Source organism: Pyrgilauda ruficollis, unplaced genomic scaffold (genome assembly GCF_017590135.1).
Source record: "Pyrgilauda ruficollis isolate IOZ18807 unplaced genomic scaffold, ASM1759013v1 scaffold14, whole genome shotgun sequence".
Lineage (NCBI taxonomy): Eukaryota > Metazoa > Chordata > Aves > Passeriformes > Passeridae > Pyrgilauda > Pyrgilauda ruficollis.
This window is the reverse complement of record NW_024512543.1, coordinates 2,929,573-2,953,591: the sequence shown is the minus strand read 5'-3', so window position 1 is coordinate 2,953,591 and position 24,019 is coordinate 2,929,573. Positions and strand designations below refer to the sequence as shown.

General features: G+C 45.3%; 1 protein-coding gene across 6 annotated transcripts; it reads left to right on the top strand.

Moving 5' to 3' along the window:
- The first annotated feature begins 291 nt into the window (after window positions 1–291).
- On the top strand, window positions 292–23,781 carry BMF (Bcl2 modifying factor). Of its 6 annotated transcripts, none has more exons than XM_041459950.1 (5): window positions 312–407; window positions 1,738–1,902; window positions 2,932–3,156; window positions 4,109–4,272; window positions 17,607–23,781. In XM_041459950.1, exons 3-5 carry the CDS (start codon window positions 2,946–2,948, stop codon window positions 17,706–17,708), a joined length of 477 nt encoding a protein of 158 aa, XP_041315884.1. In that variant the 5' UTR covers window positions 312–407; window positions 1,738–1,902; window positions 2,932–2,945; the 3' UTR covers window positions 17,709–23,781. The 6 variants fall into 6 exon arrangements, with proteins under 6 accessions (XP_041315882.1, XP_041315884.1, XP_041315885.1 ...); XM_041459951.1 differs by lacking the exon at window positions 2,932–3,156 and adding an exon at window positions 2,836–2,931; XM_041459947.1 differs by having other exon boundaries at window positions 2,836–3,156.
- Window positions 23,782–24,019: the final 238 nt, after the last annotated feature.

Genomic DNA, 24,019 nt, shown 5'->3' with positions numbered 1-24,019 from the left:
TCCTGGACCCTCACACCTCAGCATTCAGACTTTAGAAGTCAGGAAGAACTTTCTAAGCAATTTAAAGCTGAAAAATCAAAGTTTTGTTGGAAATCAACTACCTGGAGTCGCACTCCCATCAGAATTAAAGCTAGCGCACGCGGCTGCGGCTCAGCTCCGAGCGGCGGGAGCATTCCGAGCGCGGCCGCAGCCGCGGTGCCAGCAGCGCGTCCCGCTGAGGGCGGGCGGGCGGCCGCCGAGCCCTCGCTGCTCCCACCTGGACCGGCCCGGAGCGGGGGCTGCCGTCAGCTGTTCGCGGCGCGCCCGCCGGCGCCGGCCGCAGTTTGGCGGTGCGGAGGCTGCAGCGGCGGCGGCGGCGGCTCCTCCCGGGACGCCCCGTCCCCGAGGGACGCCCGTCCCGCTTCTCGGTGAGTGCCCGGGAAGCGCCTTCGCCACTGGGGGCCGGCCTCTCTGTGCCAGGTTGCCGTTGAGGGCGGTGCCGAGGCCGGGCGCGATCGTGACAGGGAAGGGGGTTCGCCGCGGGGCAGCCCCGGCCCGGCCGGTCCTGCCCGGAGTCCCGCGCCTGCTGGGAAGCGGGAAGAAAGAGGGAGGGTGCGGGCGAGGAATGAGCTCGGTGGGCGCTGAGAAAGCAGTTGATTCGCTGATGTAGGCGATGGCTGATTCCACAGCCAGCGTGCCCCTCCCGGGCCGCCCCTCCGAGCTTGGGAGTCTCGTCCCACGGCGCTGCCCGGAGAAGTCGCGTTAAACCTCTTGGCCGGGGGCACATCTGCGGGGCTAGAGTCCGGGCGGGGAAGAGTTAAAGGCGGCCAGCGGTGGCGAAGCGAGGCCGGCCAGCTTTGTTTTGGGACGCTGGCACGCACGTGTGCGCTGAGCCCTCCCTCCGCTCCCGGGCCGCCGCCTGTCAGCGCGGGCGTGCGGCTGCCCCGGCCCGCGGCTGTCGCCGCTGGCTTGTGCAAGGAAGTGCCGTGGGTAGGACACGGCACCGGAGACGCGGGGGCTGCCCGGGCAAAGACCCTTAGCCCGAGCTGTCCGGTGTCTGTGGCTCCCAGCGTGAGCTGCGTTTGGAGGTTGTAGAAGGATTTCCAGTGAGTTGTAGGATGCCTTTCGCGCTGCCTCGGCATTCTGTGAAAAGCTCTGCAAAAGGGTCGGACCGTATTGCAGGAGGTCGAGTTAAACTTCTTGCTCTTTAAACTCTCTTTTGTTTGGGGTTTGCTCTATGCCTTTGCTGCACTTTCCTTGAGGACTGCCCGTGTCCCAGTGAAGCTGACAGATGAGATCTGGCAAACTTTCCTGCAAAGACAAAATACATTCCCACCTGCCTCTCTGTCAGGTGACTGATCCAGCAGAAGAGCTGGCAAGGAAATCATCCATGCCTGCCTCTTGGGGCTCATAACTCCTTTCAGTGTGCTACTTTAAGCCATGGATGAGAATGTTGTGAGTGCTCTGCCACTGTTGTCATCCAGCAGAGCTGCATCCAGCTGTGGAGCTGGTACCTGTTCTGCTCTGCAGAAGCTTCTTTGGGAGTTGTGGCTCAGTTGAGTGAACTGTTGAGATGCAGCAACTTAAATAGACATAGTGCCCCCAAGCCAGAGCCCTGCAGAAACAGTTCTTGCACTGCTTGGTCCTGTTGTCTCTAGTGTGCTGGTGTCCAGAGTACTGCCCACCTGGGGGGAGATGGGAGCACCAAGGGCAGTGCTGAACACATCCTTATAAAATTATTATTAATGTCTCCTTCAGGCCTGAAATTCCTCTTGCTAGTCTTCCATTCTGTTAAATGCTTCGCAAACCAGAGCAAAGGAAGAGACATGAAGAGTTGAATTTCACTGCCTTGTTTGGAACTGGGTGGAAATCCTGGAGATGGATCTCTTAGGAGTCTGTCTTCCAATTGGGTTAGATGCACAGGTAACAGTAAAGGGACTTGTGGCATTTTTGGTAATACTGCTTCTAATTGCTTTATGTTTGCAAAGAGCTCTGAAATAGTGATTTAGGGTTCATGGGGGTTTTTTCCCTCTACCATCTTTGTTCAGCTTTGTGCTGTGACAGTGCTCAGGAGTGTTTACTGTGGCAACTACAGAAATCCTGCTTTAAACACTGACACCAGCCATGTTTTTCTTCAGTGGTAGGATGAACCACTGCACTAACAGCACATGTAGGTTTGAGGGTAAGAGGGATAAGGAAGTGGCTACATTGCCAAGTTTGGGACATGTCTTAAGTTGAGCTGAGGGGAGAAATGAGAAGTTGAAAGGAAAGCTGGCCCTCATAGGGAGAAGTAATGGAGAGCTTCACTGAAGTGGCTTTGACAACTCTTAAATTTTGCAACCACTGGGGTTTCTTAAAAATCTGGCCTTGCAGCCTTATGATTACAAGAGCTTTTCTTCATCAATAAGAAATAGGTGGGAAAAAGTGAATGGGATATACCATAAAGTATGGCAGGCCAAAACAAAGCAGACCCCAAAGAAGCTGACTGGCCATGGGGCTATTAGAAGAATTTGGGTTGCTTTTTAAAACGTCTTTTCTGTTTCTGTGTGCTGAGGTTGGGGGTTGGCTCTCTACTTGTGAGCCAACAAGCAGAATGTGGAATTGGAGCTGTGGACTTAAACACGTGTGAACTTTGTCTCTCTCTGGCCCAGCACCTGAGGACTTTCTGCAAAGCCTTCACCTTCACCACAGGTCACTCACCTCTCCTGTCCATGCAGATGGGCAGCACTGGGAAGTGGGGAAGAGGGAAGGTGTGGTAAAGTCGGTTGTGTTTTATTGTTGGAGCAGAAGATACTCTCTCCTGGACAACATTCTTGTTGTGTCTTAGCTGTTTCCTCAAATGTCCCTTTATTGCAGGAGCAATGGATCGCCCCAGCTACCTGGAAGAGGACTATTCTAGCCTGGATGGGCTGGACGATGACGTGTTTCACTCTGATGACTTTGGACTTGCAGGTCAGCCTGGTGAGATGACTGCAACTGGCTTTTTCACACAGAACCAGTCCTACAGCTGCCTTCTGGGGAGGTTTCAACTATTCCCCCTCACACACTGCTGTGGTCCCGGTATCAGGCATCCTGAGCAGCAGGACAAGGCAACTCAAACACTCAGCCCATCCTCTTCCAGTCAGGATGTTATGTTGCCTTGTGGAGTCACTGAAGAGCCACGGAGACTCTTCTATGGTAAGAGCACTCCAGTGTCACTAGCTTTGCAGCAAAGAAACTGTCCCTTTAGCACTTCCCCAATCAGCAAGGTCTCTTTCATTAGGGCGTTTTATTAAAGGACTGAAATTATTGTGCTTTAGTCCTACTCCCTCAAGAAAGACAACTTGTATTTTCTTACCCTTGCTTGTCCACTGCAGGAACTAGACACTTGCTCATTGCTTCTGCTGTCTTTGATATTCCCTCTCTCTCTCTTTGGCTGTATTCTGTCACATTTGATCTTACTGCGATGTCTAAACGTTCACTGTACTTCATATCCTACAATTTGCCTACATTTTTAACTACCAGTGGTCTGTCTCATCCACATAAGAAGTGGAAACTCCTAGAAGTTTTCAGTGGAGAGAAGAAGATGCAAAAAATTACAGCTTTTAGGCTCTTCACTGGAGTTAAAGTTGCTGAATAAGTAGCATGTCCATCCAGTATTTTACTAGTAACTGATGGGTCATGACTCAGCTCTGTGTATCCAATTCAGCTTTAATTCAAATCACTAAAATCACTAAATGACAGAAAACTAAGAAAAGACTGACACAAAAGATACTTCTACCCTTGAGGAGAGACAGCTTGAGGCAGAAATTCTGTAAAACTGCAAAACTGTCCTTAAAAAAAAAATCCCAAGCCACAGCATTTGGCTGAGCTGTAAGCAAGCAAAAGGAAATAAATTTTAAGATCCTGCCACTCATTCGACTACGGGAATCAACACAATGCTCTATTTAATGAATGTAAGTTTATTTGAAAGCTGGGTAAATCTTTTACTGCACTGTGTTACAGTATATAGTCATTGTTTGGCCTTCAGGAACTAGACTTTAAAAGTCAAAAATGTAGGACTATGTACAGCTCTTTCCTCCATGAAGTGTACAGAGCAGAAAAGATAATCTTTGCACTGCGAAAATGACTCTTCTGCTCTGTTTTGTAGGGAGTGCTGGTTACCGTTTACATGTCCCTCCAGCTGGCTTTGTGTTGGATCCGCACCTCCAGGAGGAAGCTCGGGAAGGTCAGCGGGAAGCACGTGCTGAGGTGCAGATTGCACGGAAGTTGCAGTGCATCGCCGACCAGTTCCACCGGCTCCACATACAGAGGGTAGGCTGTCTCTGGAGGGGAAAGTGGGGGTTTACCTGTCCAAGAGTGCTATTCTGAAGACTGGCTCCAGCCATCAGCTAAGTGAACTGTTGCTTAAGACAGCACACACTGCCAAGTGATAAAATGGCAGGAGTATCCTGATGGATTTTGCTGATGCTAGATTGCTTGCTCTTCCTAAAGACTGGCAGGTGGAGGGAAGAGAATATGAGGGAATATGAATATGAGCATTTACTGCCCAGGAAGGGAGCTCTTCTGTGTTAGCTGCTGCTATTCCAGCTCTTCCTGTTCATCAGCAGTGGGATTTGAGGCTTTTCCCAGAGATCTTCCTCTTGGTTTTTATTACAGCTTTTACTCTTCTCCATTTTCCTCACCACCAGCACCTTCTCTTCTCTGGAACATGTAGCCATCAGTAGCTTATGTCAGCTCCTTGTCTTGGAGACAACAAGCCTGAGTCTGTTCTGACACTCCTTGTTGTCTAACGGTAGTTCTATGTAATGTTGTAAAGAATATTTAGATCATACTAGACTTGCTAGCAGCTACTATTAAGACAGTGGTAGCTAGTGTCTCAGACTTGTGACTAACTTCCTCACCACAAAATACACCTGTAAGATGCTATCAGGTCTGAAAAACACACTCCAGATTCTTGGTTTCTTAAAAAAAAAAAAACAAACCAAAAAAACAAACCAAAACCCAAACACTGCTGTTCAAAGAAACAAAATAACCATTACCCCCAGAACCCTTGATTCTTTCTTCCTTGCTCTCCTTCCCCTTTAAGTAGAGATAAAATGGAAATCTCAGCCCATACAGAGATGGTCAGAGGTGGCAGAAGCTTGGTAGTAGGCAGCAGTTTACCACTTCTATGCAAGCCCAACAAGGAGGGTGTGCATCTGCTTGTATATGAAGAAATTTTGCTGACTTCAGAAAGGGACAGAAAGTTTATCCTACTCCAAGTGAGTTTGTCCTCTGTTAACTGTGGGATGGTTTGCAGCCCTTCTCAAAGGTAAGTGAGGGTCTCTGTCCGGGTCAGAGAGTGTGGCTTGTGGCTGGGCAAAGGCTTGGTCCTCTCTCTGTCACCTGAGGGATGAGGAAATTCTGGGACTCCGCATCTCCTAATAGGTGGATGATTAAAGAAGGAAAAGGAAGATTAGCCTGTAGAAATGTAGATGGGGCTATGAATGTCATTTAGCAAACTGCAGGAATAAAGAGCTACCACGAGATTTTTAACGTGTTGTTTGTGGTTGAATGGGGTTTTCCCCGGTGGCGCCTTTTCGCCAGCGTTAGCTGCAGGCCCCGCTCTCTCGCCAGGCTGTCTCACAGGAAAGGGGAGGTTTAACCAAGTTGGCAGAGGAGTTTTGCACTGAACTGGTGGAACTGGTTGTAACTTGACCCCTTTCATCTGGGGGGAGTGTCCCTATCTGATGCCCGTGCCTTGGAAACGCGTCCGGGAGCGCCCGCCCGCCCCGGCCCCACTAGGGCAGGCGGGGTCGAGCTCCCGGTGCCCGGCCGCGGCTCCCGGTGCCGGCCCGGCCGCGCAGCCCCGGCCGCCGGCCAGCCCGGCGTGTGGAGCCGTAGTAAACAAAGGCGTCCGGCTGTGCTGGGCGGCGCGGCCCGGCCCAGCCCCCGGGGCCCGCCAGAGGAGGGGCTCCGCGCTCTTTGTTTGAACTGGAACAGCAACAAGTTGTAAAGGGGACGGGAGCGGGGGCCTTCAGCCATTTAAATTTGAAAACAAAACGGGGAAAAAAAATACCAAAACCAAACCAACTCGAAAACTTAAACCGAGGACAGAGTAGTTCAGCCAGTGGTTATCCACAGCCTGACCCTGGGATAGGCCTTGGCATTTGGATCTGCTAAGGGATTCTTTCTTGTTTGTCAGGGAAACTGAGTATTGGTGTCCAAAGCACTGATCCCTGTGGAGTGTTTTGTTGTCATGCCCACTCCCTTGCCTCCCAGTCCTGCATGGAGGATTTCCTTTGGCTTTTGGCATGAATCCCCCGTGGAGAACCCCCTCTGTCCTATGTGCAAAGACTCTGCCCAGCCCGTTGCTGAAGGAGCAGGCGGTGTGCCCTGGAGACACGAGAGCAGTTCACAATGTGCTGTGGTTTGGAAGGGACAGTCTCTGAGGCATGGAAAACTGGGCTGTCGTTTATCTTGCTGTGAAACTAACCCCTGATTTGAAAACCCCATTTCAGCTTGTCTCAAACATTTGGTCAAAACCAACTTTCCAGAGTGGTGTCTTGAATCAGATTTAGAATACCACAAAGTTAGTCACACCAGTGTGGTCTTGTGAAGTCCTGAGAGCAAGCTTGGTTTTCAACAAGTTGTGCCTGTTTCCAGAACCTAAAAAACATTTATCTGTGAACCTGTGAAAAGACAATGTGTGTGCCCTTTCAGCGGAAGTTAGGATCAGCGGAAGTTAGGAAAGGCTTTTTAGCACTGGAATGGTGCATCCAGCTAGTTCAAGAGCTGCCTTCTCATGGCTCTTGACTTCTGTGAGACTCTCCAGCAGTTCAGGTATTACCCTCATTCTGCTGCTGCAGCAGCAAGGCTGTGTTGACACAAAGGCTGCTGGTTAATGTACATCCCTGGTTGAGAGAGAAACTGAGCAAGCAATTGCTGCTGAGGCTGACATCACTGAGTTGTCATTGGACTCCGCTGCATGCATGGGCTAACCCCATCCTACACTTGGAGCCCTGGAGAGTCACTGTTATCTCTTCTCTGGGCTTCTGGAGCTAAATGATATTTATTCTGTGGTTCTTGGCTATACAGAAGATTTTTGGGTATGCATCTAGTAAGAATAAGAAAATTGGCCACACCTATGCTTGCTTTTGGCATGAAAATCACTTTCAGAGTTTCATTTCCTATTAATATGTTAAACAGAAAACAGTAATTTAAAACCTGGCTATTTCATCCTTAGAACAGTGCTAGAGCAATAACACAACATTCCCTAGAACTCCATGTCTTTCATCTCCTTAAGATGCTGAATTTCTTGTAAGAAGACTTAAGCAACGCTCTGTGTTCCTAAATAGCAGAGCCTGCTACAGGCTGATCTAGATTGCAAGGGCTCTGCAGAATGACATGTGAGACCCATCTATGTTTTCTTGAGTTCTTTACTGTCTCTTACTTGAATGAGGCTGTGTAGCTTCTAGCAAACTTCCCTGTTTTATTTTTTTCACCCTGCCCATGGAGAACAAAGGTAGAGGCAAGCCATGCTTTCTGCAAGAGAAGCCAGTACCTGCCACCTCCTCCTTGGTTTGAAGTAAGTGTGTCTTTGCTATGGAATTGGTGAGCTGCTGCTGTAGCTCAGCCTGTGGCTGAAGTTCAAGAGTGTGCTCTGAGGTTATGGAGAACCGAGCTGAGCTTATGGGACCTGTGGGTTGGTTGGCTGGGATGTGCTTCCCACACTCCACATGTCCAGGCTGTGGCAACAAGTGCCTGGGCTCTGCTTCAGGTCCTGAGTGCGCTTGGGTTTCCATGCCTGTGCAGAATGGAGAGTGTATTTCATGACATGAGGGGTTGTTAGATGGGATGCGAGTACACAACCAGGAATGGCAGCGGCAGCAAAGTCGCCCCAGAGGAGCAGGGGGTTAGCCAGGGGTGGGGTGGATGACACTGTGTATCAGGATCACACCCCTTCAGTTTGACGGGCTCCAATGAGGCACTGGAATTCTATAGCTTTTTCCAAATAAAATTACTCTTTTTAAGCAGGCTGCAGCTTTGAGGGGACTGCTTTTATCGTATTTCTTCTTCATGGAGATAAGATCACTTCACAGGGGATGAAATTGTCTCTTTAAGAGCCAAGGAGTGGTAGCCTTGAACAGTTCTGGGCTCAGGTCCAAGCAGAGCCACTGACTTGCTGTATGACCTCAGACAAGTCTCTTGACCTCCTTGTGCTTCAGTCAACCCATCTGGAAAGCTCAGTTTAAAAAAAGCTGAGCCTCAATGAGAACCAGATGCTGAATCAGAACTGAGCTTTCTTGAGTAAATAAGTGCATTACAAACAACAACAAAGTCCCTTTCCAACACATCAGGAATCCTGCAGTTGATTTAGATATGCTGACCATGCTCAAAAATTCTCAGTGGATCTAGCTATAGAAAACTTTGTTTCTCTAAATTCCCCAGCTGGTTCAGCAAGTAAGTCTTACCATCACTGCAACAGCGTTCAGCAGCCCATGGAACACAAATCCCTGCATCCACACTGGCTGTGGGCAGACAGCTAGGCATGTACCTGTTTGCCTCAAGCTAATGACACTGAAAATGTCCAGAAGGAAATGTTCTTTTCCTTTGAAAGTGAAACGTGTTATGTTTTGCATACTTCTTCCTGTCTGTCTCTCATAAGAGTTATCAAGGCCTCCTCCGAGACACTTCTACTTATGCAACAGGGAGCCTGCATCGCTTGTCAGAAACTTATTGGCGTGAGAGAATGGGTACATGGTACTACATGAGCATCATTTGTCACAAACTCCAACAGGCTTTTTTCACTATTAAGGACATTCAGGGCACTTTTAGCAGTTGCTTTTTTTACACTGGCATTGTTTGCAGGAATCTGTTCTTTATGATGACCTTATATTTTAGGAAAAATGTTCAGGACCTAATAATAATGCAGAGATTCAGACTGTCCTGCAGCTAAGCCTGTAGCACCAGCAGCTCCATACTTCACTTGTACCTACAGTCTCTTTGATACCTGGGGTACGTGCCTACGTTCATTTGTTTCTTGAGTAGGTCAGTGCATTTCAGGATCTTCCCTGCTGGCTGGTCCTTGCTGCTGCTGTGTACAGCAGTGGGTCACCTCTTCAGCTCTGCTTTCTGTGTGTTGCCCACTGGTGTAGGGTTCAAATCTCCAGCTGAGAGATTTGCACAAACATGGTGAGGGAGAGAACTCCTGAAGTGAGTGAGCCCAGTTTAAAGGGCAGGAGGTAGGGTGGGTGTCAGTTTGGGAAGCCTGAGATGTAAAACAAAGTCCCTTCAGGGCTATGGAACTGGAATTCTAGGCTTGAGGAAAGGAAGGGGCCATTCTTATGGTCAGTGGAGTCAGAAATTTGATATAAGTATGTGGAGACAGTTTTTTTTTCTGTATGTTATTAGATTATTTTTTCCCCCTTTTTGTTTTGACAAATGACAATGAAGGAAGAGGTGGGCTTGGAAGTGTACCTTCCCCATGCACACAAATGACACAACAACTTGCTGCCACTTGCCTAGCACCTGTTTTGACATCCTGCTGCTCATGGAGCTGATTACTTGACATGTAGGTTAACAGAAATGTGCTGGACCATTTCACATCTACTCTGAAATGGTATTCTTTGGTATGTTAAGCAAGACACTGAGAATAAGAACGTGATTATGCCATTGTATAAATTCATGTTTCTACCATATCTTGAATATGTAGTTATATAAAGTTCTGGTTTTCTTCATCAAAAAATGGTGCAGCAGAACTGGAAAAGGTTCAGAGAAGGGCAAGATGGATGATAGAACTTCCATATGAGAAAATGAGCTAAGGACTGCTAAGCCTAAAAAAAGATACAAACCAAGAGGGAAGCAATATTAAACAGAAATCAAAAGTGACATGAAGGAGATGAATAGACTAATTTCTCCCAGTACAAGAACTAGGCAAAATCAAGTCAAACTAGTGGGAGCCAGCTCAAAGTAAATGAGGTCATTTTTCATGCAACAGGTGAAAGCAGTGGAGCTCCTTGTCAAGGCATATTGTGCATCCCAGTGCTTTATCTGGGTTCAAGGGGAATTGAGACAAGTTTATGGCCATTGAAGCAGACATTAAATAAACAGAAACCAGATCTGACTCAGGAAATCCTAAGCTCAATCTAGTTAGATGCTGAAAGAGAGTACTAGTGGAAGCTATTGCATGTACTTGCCCTTAGCTTTTCCTCAGGCAGCCATGTAAGGCTGCTGCTGGAAGCTGGGCTGTACAAACTCGATGCAAGCCACATATAATCATTGTATATCAGTTTAATAAGACCCACAAAACTTCTACATCATCCTAATCTAACCTCTTCTATGCTATCAGCTGACAAAAGATTTAAATATATTACATGTATGTTCCTGTTATTACATGTTAAAATAGGGGATAATGTTAAAAAGCAGAACTTCCTGCCTAGCTCTGGTAGAGAAAGTGGGCAGAGGATAAGGGAGCTGGGTGGCAGGAGAGCCGTGCAAGCTCTGTGCAACTGTGTGCCATGAATCCTGCTGGACACGGGACTGTCTAGAGGCAGTGGGGCTACAACCTCAAAAGACCAAGACTGCCCAGAATAAACAGCACAAAACAGTTCTTTGAGACAGTGCAGGTGAATCATTCTGCAGTATTTCTAACGTCAATGTTCAGTGCTGCTGTTTCCCCCGTACAACCCCTTCAGTCTCTGCAGGTTCTTCTGGATTTCCTCAGCTCTTGCAGCACTGTGACAGTCGCAACATGCTTTCTGCTTGTAGCAATGTGACAGCTGAGAAATTATTTTTCAATTAAGAAATAATTGTGGTAATGCCCCACTTGTTTTTTATTGTGGGAGAGTAGAAAATGCAGGTTATAACTTGACTGAGATCATACAAGGATTGCTGATAGGAACCTAGCTGTTGTGCCTCCAGTCCTCCACCTAGGTTGGGTGATCTTGTTAAGATAGTGCCATCTCTGAGGGGGATGATGAGATGTTTGGACCGATTATTTACGGTGAGGAGAGTACATGTTTGTATTTTACTCAATTAAATTTTATGGTGGAAAGGCAGGAAAGCAAGTGCCCAAATGCAGAGTTCTCTTTTGTTTCAAGCCACTGAGGAGGAATGTCCTGCCAGCCGTTTGGATGTTGGGGTTTTTTGTTTGTTTGTTTGTTTGTTTCTCCTCAGTAGCCGCCTCGCCAATTGTTAAGCAATCCTTCCGAGGACCGGACCACGGCAGAAAAAAACAGCGATCCAAAAAACAAGCAGTGAGGCAACTCCAGTTAACCCCAGTTAGGTTTTCCGTGATGGGAGCCAGGCCCGAGGGCGTGCTGGCAATGGGGCTGGAGCCCCGAGGGCCAGCGGAGCCGGCGGGCGGGCGAGGAGCGGCGGGCGGTGCGTGCGAGGGCCCGGCCGGGCCGTGTTTGCGCTCGGCGGCTGTGTTTATATCGCGGGCTAAATTTAGCCTCTGACTCATCGGCGCTGCTGACGAGAGTTTGCGCTGCCCGCAGGCTCCAGCCCTGCACCTGCCCTCCCGCCGCCTCCCCGCGCAGCCGGGCGGCCCCGCGCCCACCCCTTCCCCCCCGCGCCAGGATATTTTTCCTGTAAAAACTTTTAAAGTGTTATTTTAAGCAAACCCCGAGGCAGACTTTAATCACTAGGGGGGGTCTCCTCAGCAGTGAGCAGTTTTGGGAGCACCTCCCTTCTGCTGGCGAAGGAATGGATGCCAAACACAGGTCAGCGGGTCCCGCGGCCCGCGCAGGGCAGGCGATGAACACCGGGAGCTGTGGAACAGCCCTGCCCCATCACACGCAGGTTCAGTCAATAAACCCCAAAAAAAGTCAAAAACCCTTGCAGCTGCCGGCTGTGGCTGGGCGGTGTGGGGTGTCCTCTCCCGGGTATCTCTTCCAGCACTCTCATACACACAGCCCCACACCCAGAGCATAGGGGTGAGCCGTCCCGGACCCCGGGCCGCTGGTACAGAGTGGTATCAGGCGCGGTTCTGTTGACATGCGGGATCCTTATTTACCACATTTGTGGAAAATAAGCCAGCGTGCCCCTCGGGATGGGGAAGGAGGGGAAGGCCGAGGGCCTGGGAACGCGGTGGCCGGTGGTTGCCCTTCCCAGGTTGCCGTCAGCTGGCTGTTGCCATGGCGGCTGTCTGCTTCCCCTTCCTGCCCGCGCTGGAGAGGAAGGCGCGAGTGGCTGCGTGTTTGTTTTTAAGCGCCGAGAAAGCTGAGAAAGGGCTCACCTGCGCAGCTGCGCCGGCAGCAGGTTTGGGGCGACAGCTGTTTGCTGCTCAGAACCAGCGCCTCAGTCCGTGTCCTGTCCTGTGCGTGGGCCGGGCAGCCCATACATGGGTTTTGGGGGTCCCCTGCACCCTGCATCCTTTCAGCTTTGCCCAGTACTGTCTATCTTCTCTCCGTAAACACACGTGTTGCTCATCTTGTTGCAAAGTCTGATGGAGGCTCATGAGAAAGGAAGCAATACTTGAGATGATGCCTCGTTTTACTACGAGTCCCATGTAAGTCATTGCAAGACAGAAGGATGGAGCTTCCCAAGGTAGAGCTCTCATCCTCTTTATTGTGTTACCATGAGAAACCATGTGGCTGAGCTCCTCTTTCATTTTTTTCCTCTGTTACTGCCTCTTTTTTTTCTCTGCTGGTTCTACACATGCATTATACTTTGGTCATTAGGAATCACAGCTGGAAAGATTTGTATTTGACTTCCAATGGTCTGCATTTCTCTCTCCAGTAGGGGACACCTTCTGAAACCTCTGTTGCCTTGGGGACTGTGACTTTCTAGTCTTTCTAAGCTAAAGCATATTTTGTGGTAGCACAATATGCCTCCAGCCACCTGGCAGCCAAAACAGCCTTCAGCGATGAGTCAGCAACTGCTCCCAGTGTGCAAGTATTTTTGTATTCACTGAATAAATACAATCCCAACAACTTGTTGCTAATACTTGTATTAGTCATTAAAGGAAGAATAATGTTTTTATGTATACATATGCCATTATTCTTCTTTTGTTCTCACAGCACCATTTACAGCCATATTAATCCTTCTAGTTAAAATGGGATAGAATTAATTGTCTGGAAGCTATGAAGCAAAGTCAGAAGCTGCCTGTGAGATCAAGAGGGTAGATGGAGTGTACCAGACAGACACACATACAACATGTGCATATGACAAGCATATTTACTTTTTTAAACAGGGATGTTAATGGCATGTGTACATCAAGTGTAAAAATGAATCTTATTAATCTGTTAAACATGTATGCTCATGGATTCAAGGAGCTGTGTCAAAAAGACAGCATTTTCTTTGAAGTGCATCACCTGTCCTGATCTTCCCTTTGATCACCCTGTGCAAGGGCTTGGTAGGAGTACAAAAGGTTTTGACGTCTGTGGTGCTATTTGCCAGATATGTATCTGTATGCTTACAGTGTGAAACATGTATTAGGAATTAATTATGGGGAAGGACTAAGTGTCGGGTCAGTCATGTTCCTCTTTCATTTGCTTCCAGTAAAAGTCTTGCATGGTTTTTTTTTTTTTGTGTTTGTTTACAAGTAGTCTGGCTTTTGGTTCAGCACAGTTCATGGAAGAGGCTTCACTAATGTACTGTTGCTGCAGAGAACACTTTTCCTGTAAAATGGCCTTTTCTTGTGACTCATTGAAGCATTCATGCTTACGTTTCAGACAGACAGTCTCTTAAGGATATCCCCTTTAAAAAGCAGCAGCTGCAATAGGAAATGGTTTTATGTGTTTCCAACTTTGTGTTGACTTACTGTATTCACAAGTCTACTCTTCTTTAATTACAGTTAGTGTAGAGGGCAAAAGGGGTTTCTTTCCTTCTTGGGAAGGAAGCCTCAAAAGGGTTATTTTGTTGCTCCCACATGGAGGTGGCAAAGCGTTCATCCCTGGTATTTTTGTGCAGTAGTGACTCTGAGGATTGAGTTATTTTGATTAAGGGCAAATCAGCCTTGTGAAGCTTAGGGAAATGATACATCAGTGTCACAATAGTTATGAATCTTAGAAAAATGTCTCAAAACATATCACATTAAAAAAGAAAAATATGCCAATGTCATGGAATCACTCTTCTGGATTTTCTGTACGTCCTGAAAGCTAAATTATAGCACACCAAAAACTCCTCAGTCTTGAAATATTTAAGAATTTTGGTCTTGGCTAAAGCATATCTGGGGAAAAAGACACAGAAACTTGTGAAAAGGGCATTTTTTAGTTGTTTCCATAAATTGTTTACTGCAAATAATATCTGCCATTCCATTCTGTGGCTCTTGTCCCATGCTGAATTAGTACCACAGAAAGCAGATCAGCCCAGAAGTGAAGCTATAGCTCCAAACCCCATTAGCTGAGCTTGCTGCTGAAGCACTTAGTCCCAGCTTGCTCCTCTTCACAGGTCATCATTTTTCTGTTGTCCTGGAACAAGCATCAGTCTGAGTACATGATGCCATGGATCAGATAGTTTAGGATGACTTGTTAAACACTAAGGGCAACTTCTTTATCAGATTAGTTCTCGCCTTGATGATTGTGCTGCTCTAGTTCACTTTCCAGTACTGCTACGGAGAGAGGACATAGTGAGTGAGCTGCTCCAATACGTGGGCCAGTGAAGGTGTGTGTGGGACCACACCACCATGGAAGAAAATGCTGGCTGAATACAGACCTAGGGAAATACAAGCAAGCCCTAGGTCTAGGAATAAAACCTGGAAAGCTGCCCTCAACGTAGTGCTCTATTTTTTACTTCAAAACAAAATGGTGTCAACATTCTTAAAAAAGTTATGTGAGATGTTATGCTTCTTATAAGCAAGGAGAACCAAGAGTAAAATATTTCCTATTCTGCTCTTGCATGGAAATCTCCTTAAGTGTATTAGGCAAATACAGGAAACAATTTTAATTGGAAAAGGACAAAAATGCTGTACCAAAAAGTGACTTCAAGAGGCAGTGAAATAAACACAGTAGAATATAAAGTAAATACATATTAGTTTTTCTCAGTATTTGTCTAATCACATCCCACTGATTCTCTTGCAGGCCTGTAAACCATCATAAAGTACAGTTCTAAAACTCTTATTTACCAGATAAAACCTAAACTTAATACCTTCCTCAAAAAGTTCCCCCTTTAAAAAAAAAAAAAAAAGGCATATGAGCTCAGTCTCAGTCCTTCCACTGTTTTTTTCAGAACATGGCCTCCTTTACCTATCACTGGAAAGAGTAGGTAATCCTTTTCTACCCATGTGAGGTATAAAACTTGAGGAGCCAGAATAATTAGAAATCTGTTATTGTATGAGACGCACAAAGCAGCTTCCTGCATGAAGGAGGACATCAGTATGGGGGTTCTTACATGTGTTTATGCTCCCAACAGTGTGAAATAGTAAAACTGTACATGCCAAATCAGGACTCCTCTTGTGTGCCCACAAATTAACCCACTTTATAAAAATTCCATGAGAGTTTCCATTAGAGAGGGTCCACCAATGAAGCTGAGATGTATTTCAAGCTTAGGATTTCTGTGCCAAGTTTTAAACATCCTTTTGCCTTTCCCTTACTAAGTCTCTACAAGACAATTTTTTACCCTCTTGGCTGCCAGTAGAATAAAATAATCTAACAAAGCAGATTTCTTCAGAGTCTGCAATGTGTTTGTCCACTATGCTCTCCTAGCATAGTTCCTTGCTTGTGGAAGCTACAGAAGACCACTTTGTTCTTGCATGCCACTTCATTGAGGTCTTACCCAAAGAACTCTGTTTAAGGAATCTACCTGAGCTGTAATAGCTTGTTAAAAACATGGTATCTAGATGTCACAGGGACGTTGTGGTTAGCTGTGCAGTTTGAGCAGTTTTAGGAGTATGGCTGTATGGAGAAGGATGCTAGGAATCTCTGGAGTTTGATGAGGAAGGACAAACCTGATCAAACTGAGATGTGAGTAACAAACCAAAAACTTTGCTTTTGCTTTTTGAGACCAAATTAATGGTTTTTAACCCAGTCCTACAGGACACTTTATAAAAGATTGTTTTCACCTGTAAACCTAGCAATGCCTGTGCAATCAGTAAGGACTGAACCCAGGACTAGTTACTTTTAAATAAATAATAGCAGGCTCTAGAGCCGCTGCTTACAGGTCATGCTACAAACACAGTGTTCTTGAAATGTGTGGTGGGATCTGTGTGAACTTTTCCAAATCCATTTCTTCTTCTTGTTAAGTCTTGAGGGCAGGAATAAATGACCCATTGCTAAGATGCAAGATGAACACGGGTTTTCTGGAAGCATGTTTTGTGTGTGCTTGTGATTCAAATGGCACAAATCTACTCACACTGGAATACAAACATAATTTAATGGCTATCTGGAAGGGCTTTGAAGAGCTGTCTATTGACACATCTCCAATGCACCAACTCCAGTTGCAACTCTCTTATTTGTGATTATGTAAAAAATGCCTTGCAACTGTGTTGTTCTGCCCTGTTGGGCTAATCTGAGTTGAAACATCTTGTTCATATAATGTGCTTCAGTGCTCTTTTATGGACTCCTGTGTACTGAAGCAAAGTTGTGGGAAGCCAGTCTTCTGTTTCCTCGTCTGCTGGGGACTGGGGAGGGGGGTAGGGGGCGGAGATTTGGGCTGGTTTGTTTTGTTTTCCAGAAATGATCATGCCTGCTTAGCAAATATGGAATTCTGGATGAGAAAATGAAGACTGACTTCTAATAGAGAGTTGGTTATTGAGGTGAAATAGTATCCTAGACTGGGCAATGTAAGGAGAAACCCACCTGTTTGTATGAGATGCCATTAAAGTGCAGGAAGGTGGGGGTATAATCGGAGCCACTTTTGCAGGGGTGATTACATATAACAAAAGGAGGAACAGCGTCCCTGTCCCAAAGCTGCATTATGTAGTCTGGTGTCCCCCTGAAACTCAACTCCCATGTTTCTTCCTTGACAATGGGACCTGAAATAACCTCTTGGTTTTGGTTTTTTGTGTGTTTTCAAGTATGTTCTTGCTTAAGGTTTAATTGGCTCCAGTCAGTAGGAAAGGGCTCCAAGGCTGATTATTTATGGCTTACTGTCAAAAGTGGCTATAAAAAGGGCAGTATTATCTTGGAGATGCTGGGAAGGAAAATGTGGTGGGGGGAGGGTGGGGGAGTGTGTGTGTGCACGAATGTGTTTTCTTGTACTAGATGAAATCAGAGTTTTGCTGTCTCAGCAGTGTGGTTTAAATTGAAGATTAACCCTTTGACCTTCACGGTGTCAAATCACTTACAGATGGATCACCAGTTATATTTTTTTCTTTTTTTTACTTTCGGGGTGAAGGGGGGCTTTTTTTTAAAAAAAAAAAAAAAAAGGTTGTTTGTTCATGCAGCTGGGGCTTTTGAAAGGCTCAGAAGCCAATCTGATTAAAAACAGCACTTGGCTAAACTCTGCGAAATCCTACAAGCAAAAAAAAAAGTTTAATCCTCTTGTGCACAATGCATAAAGGGTCTGCTCTTTTCTTTTTGTAATGTTAGAGCTACAATTATTTCTGGAGAACTTATCATTTCCCTCTCTCCCCTCATCCCTTGCTGCACCCCCTTGTTATGCTGATGGGATTAAAGTGTCTGCTCTTGAAAAGTGTAACTGAGTTGTTATTGGAAAAGAGAAGTGGTATGTTGCAATTTTAGAAATATAAATAACCTTGCTTTAACTGTTCTTCTCTACAGCATCAGCAGAACAGAAATCAAGTGTGGTGGCAGCTTTTTCTCTTCCTACACAACTTGGCCTTAAACACGGAGGTGAACAGGAACCACACTGGGCAGAGGTGAGCTTCGCCCGCCTGTTTCAGGCCACATCCAGTCTGCAGGGAGCACTGAACAAACACTGGTTCGGGGGCGAGACATTGCACACCGCCGGCCGGATGTGAGGACTCTGACTTTCTGATCCTCGTCTTCAAGTTTGGGTGTTTTTACGGACTCTTCTTTGCTGCTGCCTGCCTCGCGAGGCAGGGAGCTCTTGTCCAACACTGTTGAAGGAAAGCCAGAATGTGGGTGTGTTTGGTAAAGCTTGCTGCTGGCTCCCCGCACCGGTGATCTCTGTGCAAGGGAGGCAGGTATTAGACTGACGGCTTCCTCTGCCCTGGCTAGTAGTGGATGGTAGAGTGCAGGAGTGTCATTTTGGCTGCTAGTTAAAAGTGATGCCTGGGATTGATGACTAAACATACTTGGGGTATCTTTTAGAGCAGAGATGCTCAATTCCTCCACATTGTTAGCAACAAAAAGCATTCAAGTATCTTGGTTCCATCAAGTTACTTGTTTTATTCACTGGTTACTGTTCATTTCATTGCACCCTGTGTGAGAGAAAACCACAAAGAAATCTGACCTCTTCAGCCATTCCATTGGGCACCACTTGCAGCTCTCTCACAAGAAGTTGTTCTTTGTCATTGCCATCAATAAAAAAAAAGAAGTCAGTAGAAGGGTCTGAAAAAGAAACCTCCTTGGGGGTGCTGGTGGCTATCAGCTTCTGCCACTGCCTGCCTTCAGTTCAGTGTTCTCAGTGCCCATGAGCCAGCAGGAAGCCAAAATTCATGGAATATGGCACAAGTGTCATCCTTCTACAATGCTAATGTATATGTTTTTAGTAGTTTTATGATGGATGTTTATTTTATTTTGGTTTTCTTTTCTCTTACTACATAATGTGGTTGGTCAAGAAGGCTTAGATCCCAGGCATCCGATAATTTTGCTTCAGGATTTGACAGGGAAATTAATTAGCATCTAGTCTGATATGTACACTGTACAAGCAGTCTGTCCATTACTCTAGCATGTAGTGTTTGGAGGCTGCTGTAAGCATATACTGACTAGCAGCAGTAATGTTATTTCAAGGGAGATCTTCTATCAGTTTGTATGCACTCAGAAGTTTGTCCGTATGGCTGACACTATTGGACCAGCACAGGGAAACTACCCTACCAAAAGGAAGCAGCCTTAAATATTGATGGCTGCTTCTCTGTAGCCTTAAATATACTTAGTTCACAGACCCAGTGACAGCTAGGGTAAAACATGAACAGAGAAGCAATACAGACCTTATTATTTTTTTCTGAAAATTTCCATATTGCCACTGCACCTTGTTGTAGGTCTCAAATGATAAAACCAGCTTGAGGAAGAGCTGTCCAGAGAATTGCTCTTCAGTTGTGTTAGAAATGTCCAGCTGCAGGTGTTGAGAAATTCTTCTGCTCTTGATCCACTCTGAAAAATATTCATTACTGTATGGAAGAGTCGTTTACTTGCACATATGCTTTCCTTCTCCACCCCTCTTTGCATATTTGTCTCTAATTCCTGCTTTCTCTGGTATTTGTGTAATCTCATCATTGCACTGTAGTGTCTGGTAACAGTTTGCTGAACAGAGTTAAATTTGGACCTTCTTGCTTTCTCTCAGCCCCATTCTCTTTTTCATCCATCCTCTACTGTGGCAAAATGTACTTTAGCTCCCTGAAAGAGGTTCCCAAGCCTTTTTCACCCTCATATATTCACAGTCACTCTCTTTAAACATAAGGAGAGAGTTTATGTGAGAAAAGCTTTTTTGTTTCTCTCCTTTTGTGTTATTTTTCTAGCTAGAGCTAGAGTAATATGTTTGTCCATGATGGTTAATAATTCATATAAATGAATCTCAAGTAATATTTTTGGGGGTGGGTTTTATGGAGAGGGAGGGTGGGAGGTTTGTTTTAGGAAGGGGAATTGTTTTTGGTTTTGTGTTGTTCCTTTAAGCATGTGCACTACAGAGTTACCCAGAGTGATCTAAGTGATAGCTGACTATGCTGCAGCAGGATGGAAGCTGCTCTCTGCCCATGCTGCCAGAGACAAGGCTTTCCATACTTTGCTTTGCACAGTCTGCTTGATGTAAACGCTGGTCATTGGAGAAAGAGGACTTAAATGGTGGGGAAAGCCTGAGGTGTAGTGCAAGCACAGATTGAGTTGGGGACTCCTGAGAAGCCAAATGTTAAGGAGAAGACTCTTAAATAAGAAGCTCTTTAAGAGGCAGAAGTGGAAGTGTGGAGGCTCAGGAAGCAAGGCAGCAATGATGCCTCCCCATGTGGCATGCCCTTGGATGTGATGCTTGCATTTCCCTCTGTTTGCCAGGACCCTTTTATCAAGAACAGTCAATGCTACATCATAACAGCCCTGCAAACTACGAAAAATTCAGCAACTGCTTCTGACATTTAAAAATCATTGTGAGCTTTCCCCTTTCCCTCTGCCTTGACTTGATGGCCAAACAGGCCAGTAAGACCTGTCCTCTGGATGCATAAGCTGGAAAGATAAGTCTGGTACTGCCACTTTCTAGCGTTAAGACCTGACCAATTTGTCTAGGACGAGACTCTTCTTAACATGGAGAAACAAGTACCTGAAATGGTTCCTCAGTCAGGCTGCTGGCCTCAGTAAAGTCATTTGGCTCAGGGAAAGACACATCTTTGCCAGTCTGTATTTCCCACTGCAACAACAGACTTATCAAAATTGGTCATGCCAGGGTCTCAAAACCTCCTTGAACAACAATACTTCATTGGAGACATAGAGCTAATGCTAGACAAAGGCCGACTTCCTGCAATATGTGTGTTGGTTACTGGTGCCAGAGATTTACAACCACTGATAATATATTTTAATTATATTCCATATCTGCGTATCTCAGAGAAAGGAAATATGCTCTGTCAACCCAAAAGTCTTACTTTGCTTCACGTAGATTTGGAGGGGCAGGCTAGTTATTCACTTAGGGAAAAGCAACTACTTCATACTTAAAGTCTCACCTACTTGGGGAAATAGTGGGAAGGTTTCATGTATTTATCAACAAACATATGCACAGCACTCATGTATGTGTCACCCATTCTGTGTTTGTAAGGCCCCTTGAACACCTGCTGGGGAGATCTTGCCCACAGAGCAGCTACTGCAGCATTGCCAGGGACATTTGTAGATTTTTTTGAGAAATGGTTTAAAAGAACGTGGTTTAAATCCTGTGCTGAAGGATTATGCTCAGGTTTTTAGACATGAGTTTGTTCTGGTGTAAAGAATGGGACACTTTCTCTCTGTGCTGTTAAACTAGAGTCTAACAATTCAGAAAGAAGAGTTGGATCTTTCTCCTAAAACAAATTCCTGTTTTTAATGAGCAATTCTTAAGAAAACCTTGAGCTGCTGCTGATGGTGCCAGCAGCCTTTAAATATCTTACTTGCCTTCCCCAGATCTCCAAAATGGCTTCAGAACTCAACTGTCCTTACTTGAGGGATGGAGTTCTTCCTATCCCTTCCCAGCTTCCTATTCTTTTGATTATCTTGTAACCTGCCCATCCTAGGATCCAGCAAGCCTGGTGCTAGTAGGGAATAGTTAGCTTTACTTTTGTTTCCTGCAATTCTTGAAAGCTGAGCCAGTAATCACAAAGTGACTGCCCAGGGATAGCTGCAAACTGCTGCAAATAGGATACAAAAAATGCAGGAGAGGATGAAATTGCATGGAACGTGCTGCTGCTGGATCTGTATACGGCTGCAGCCTTCTCTCAAGGTGCTGATGATCCCTGGTAGCATCGAATTCCTGCATAACTGATGACATATTTCAGTTTAAATAGGTTGTTACTAAATATTTGTTGGCTGAACTCTTGTTTGAGGAGTGCTGACTCCTTGTCAGCCTTTGTTTTGGAGCTGTGTGTCTGCAAAGAAATAGAGGCGAGGAACCCAGTCTTCCTTGGTGTAGGAAGTGTGATTGCAAAGACATCTTTCTACTGGCTGTTTATTTTGTCCCCTCAAGCCTGGATTAAAGGTATAGGCAATGTGTGTATGTGAAGTTACTACAGTCCTGGAGTTGCTCCATAGCAGTCACTGGAGCTGTACCCAAGGTGGAACTTCATTCGGTGTGGCACTTGGCACTCTTCTGGGAAACAGCAGATCCTGACCATTAGTAGACTAGGAAGACTGGTTTTTTGTTTTTGTTTTTGTTTTTGTTTTGGGTTTTTGTTTTTGTTTTTGTTTTTGTTTTTTTTTTAAGAAAAAGCAAAATTACTTGAGGCAGTTATTACAATGTGACCCTTGCAACTATTCAGTGAATTCCACCCTTCTACTGCTGGTCCTGACCCATATGTCTGCTGAAGCTGTGGGAATGGTGAGACTGTGACATGCTGAATGGTGTGATATTGAGGGTATTTTTAAAGGGAAAAATAGGGAAAGCACTCAGTGTATGTGCTAGAATCAAACAAGAATGCAGATTTGTGGAGGTCTTGCCTTGTTTTACCAGCAGTATTTACTGTGGGATCATAAATAAAAGAATAACGGAATGCTGGTTCATATTAATGGGAGGTCTGCCCATGAACCAAGCACTGTTGAGTATTAGCATAATTTGACAACAAAGGTTTTAATAATGTCCTTCAAAAGAGTCTGTCTTTCAAACTGGCATTTGTGATCATTTGCCTGCCTGTTGCCTTTGATTGTTTTAGCAAGAAGAAATACCTCAAGGAATTGATAAAAGATCCTAGGACAATCTTTTACAGTTCCTAAAGACTTCAGTGGTCTCTGTTTCTTTGGTTTGCATGTGTTCACACAGGTGTTACACAGCTCAGCTCTTCTCCACCAGGAAAAGCAGAAAAGACCAAACACATCAAATGCACTGGAATGTAATTGTGTGTGTGTGAGTCTCTGTGTGTGTGTGTGTGTGTGTGTGTCTGTGTGTCTGTGTGTTCTTGAACTGAATGCAGTCTGACACCCCCTACCCCTTCTTTCTTCCATGTGCCTCACCTTCCCCCTTAGCCACAGAAAGGAGGGTCTCTTCCTGCGAATCCCATGCTGGAAGTTGGTTTCTGGGAAGCGAAACCTAATGTCTGTGGGCTGTTTTTTAAAGCCATGTTTCAGTTCTGTCTTCAGACTTTTTGCTGCCTTTGGGGAACAGAGGGATGGGAAGGGTAGATTGTTAAACTGTTTTTAAAATCTGTTATGGAAATTTTGCATGTATAAAGTTATTCTTAAATCTAAAGGAGTCTCCCCAATTTGTGGACATGGCTCCAGGAGAGCATCATCACAGATTCCTCAACTCAGTTTTAGATGAGACCATCTATACTCAAATAGTCTATACTCCTGAAAGGAGTATTTGGTGACAAAAGGAGGAAGGATTGGTGTGATGGAAGGATGACATTGTCAGTATGTCCTTAAATGCATGTTAGAAGTTAGGCTTGTAAAAGGGAAAATTTAAAACAATCCAGGATATGTATGTCTGTTTCTACTGGGTGCATTTGAATCCTGCCACTAAATTTCAGTTTGGATATGTAAATGTTGGGTTTTTTTGGTTAAAATAATCGTGGCTCTCTTGTGTTCTCTTCATTGGTATGTAGTACAGTCTCCCATGTTTCTAGGTGAAATTCACTGGTAAGAATACTGTGAAATGTGGACTCACATTTTCTTCCCCTCCTTCCCCCCCTGCTTTCTGCATGACTGTTCTTCAGTGGGAAATTAAAAAAAAAAACAAAACAAAAAACAACAAACAACAACAAAGTTAATCAGAGTCCTTCATCTGGAAAACAAAAAGGGTAAAATGAGCTAGAATTTGCAATGTACTTAATAAATTTCCTCTCAGTGGAGGGTTTCCCCATGACTTCTGATTTTCACCAGAATATGATACTGTCCTGCTGCAGAAGTAAACCTGATGCTCTCCTGTGAGATTTCTGTCTGGATTAGTCCTGAAGTGCACACACCTTCTTTGCCATGGACTGAGACCCAGTGAGAATGTAGCATTTTGTTTATCCTGGTTGTGTGCCTCCAGGACTCCTGCCTGTACCAATGGTGACTGGGCAGAGCTCCTTTTTTGTATCTGTGCAGTATATTTGCTTTGTGCTTTCTTCTTTGGTGCTTTTTAATACTTTAATACTTGGATTTTTTTTCTAATAACTGGTACAATTTTTAATAAAATTGTTAAATTTGTCTGTGTTCCTTGATTTATTTTTTAAGAGATGAAGGGCATTTACACAGCTGACCTATTCTGGAGTTACCTAAATCAGTGATACAATTTGGGTTGTTCAACTTTGAAAATATCCGGTAGGTCATTTAATGTGCACCCTTATATTAGGCCCTGCGGCAAGGAGAAGATCTGCTTTTGAGATTGGACTGCTTTCCTTGGGCACAAT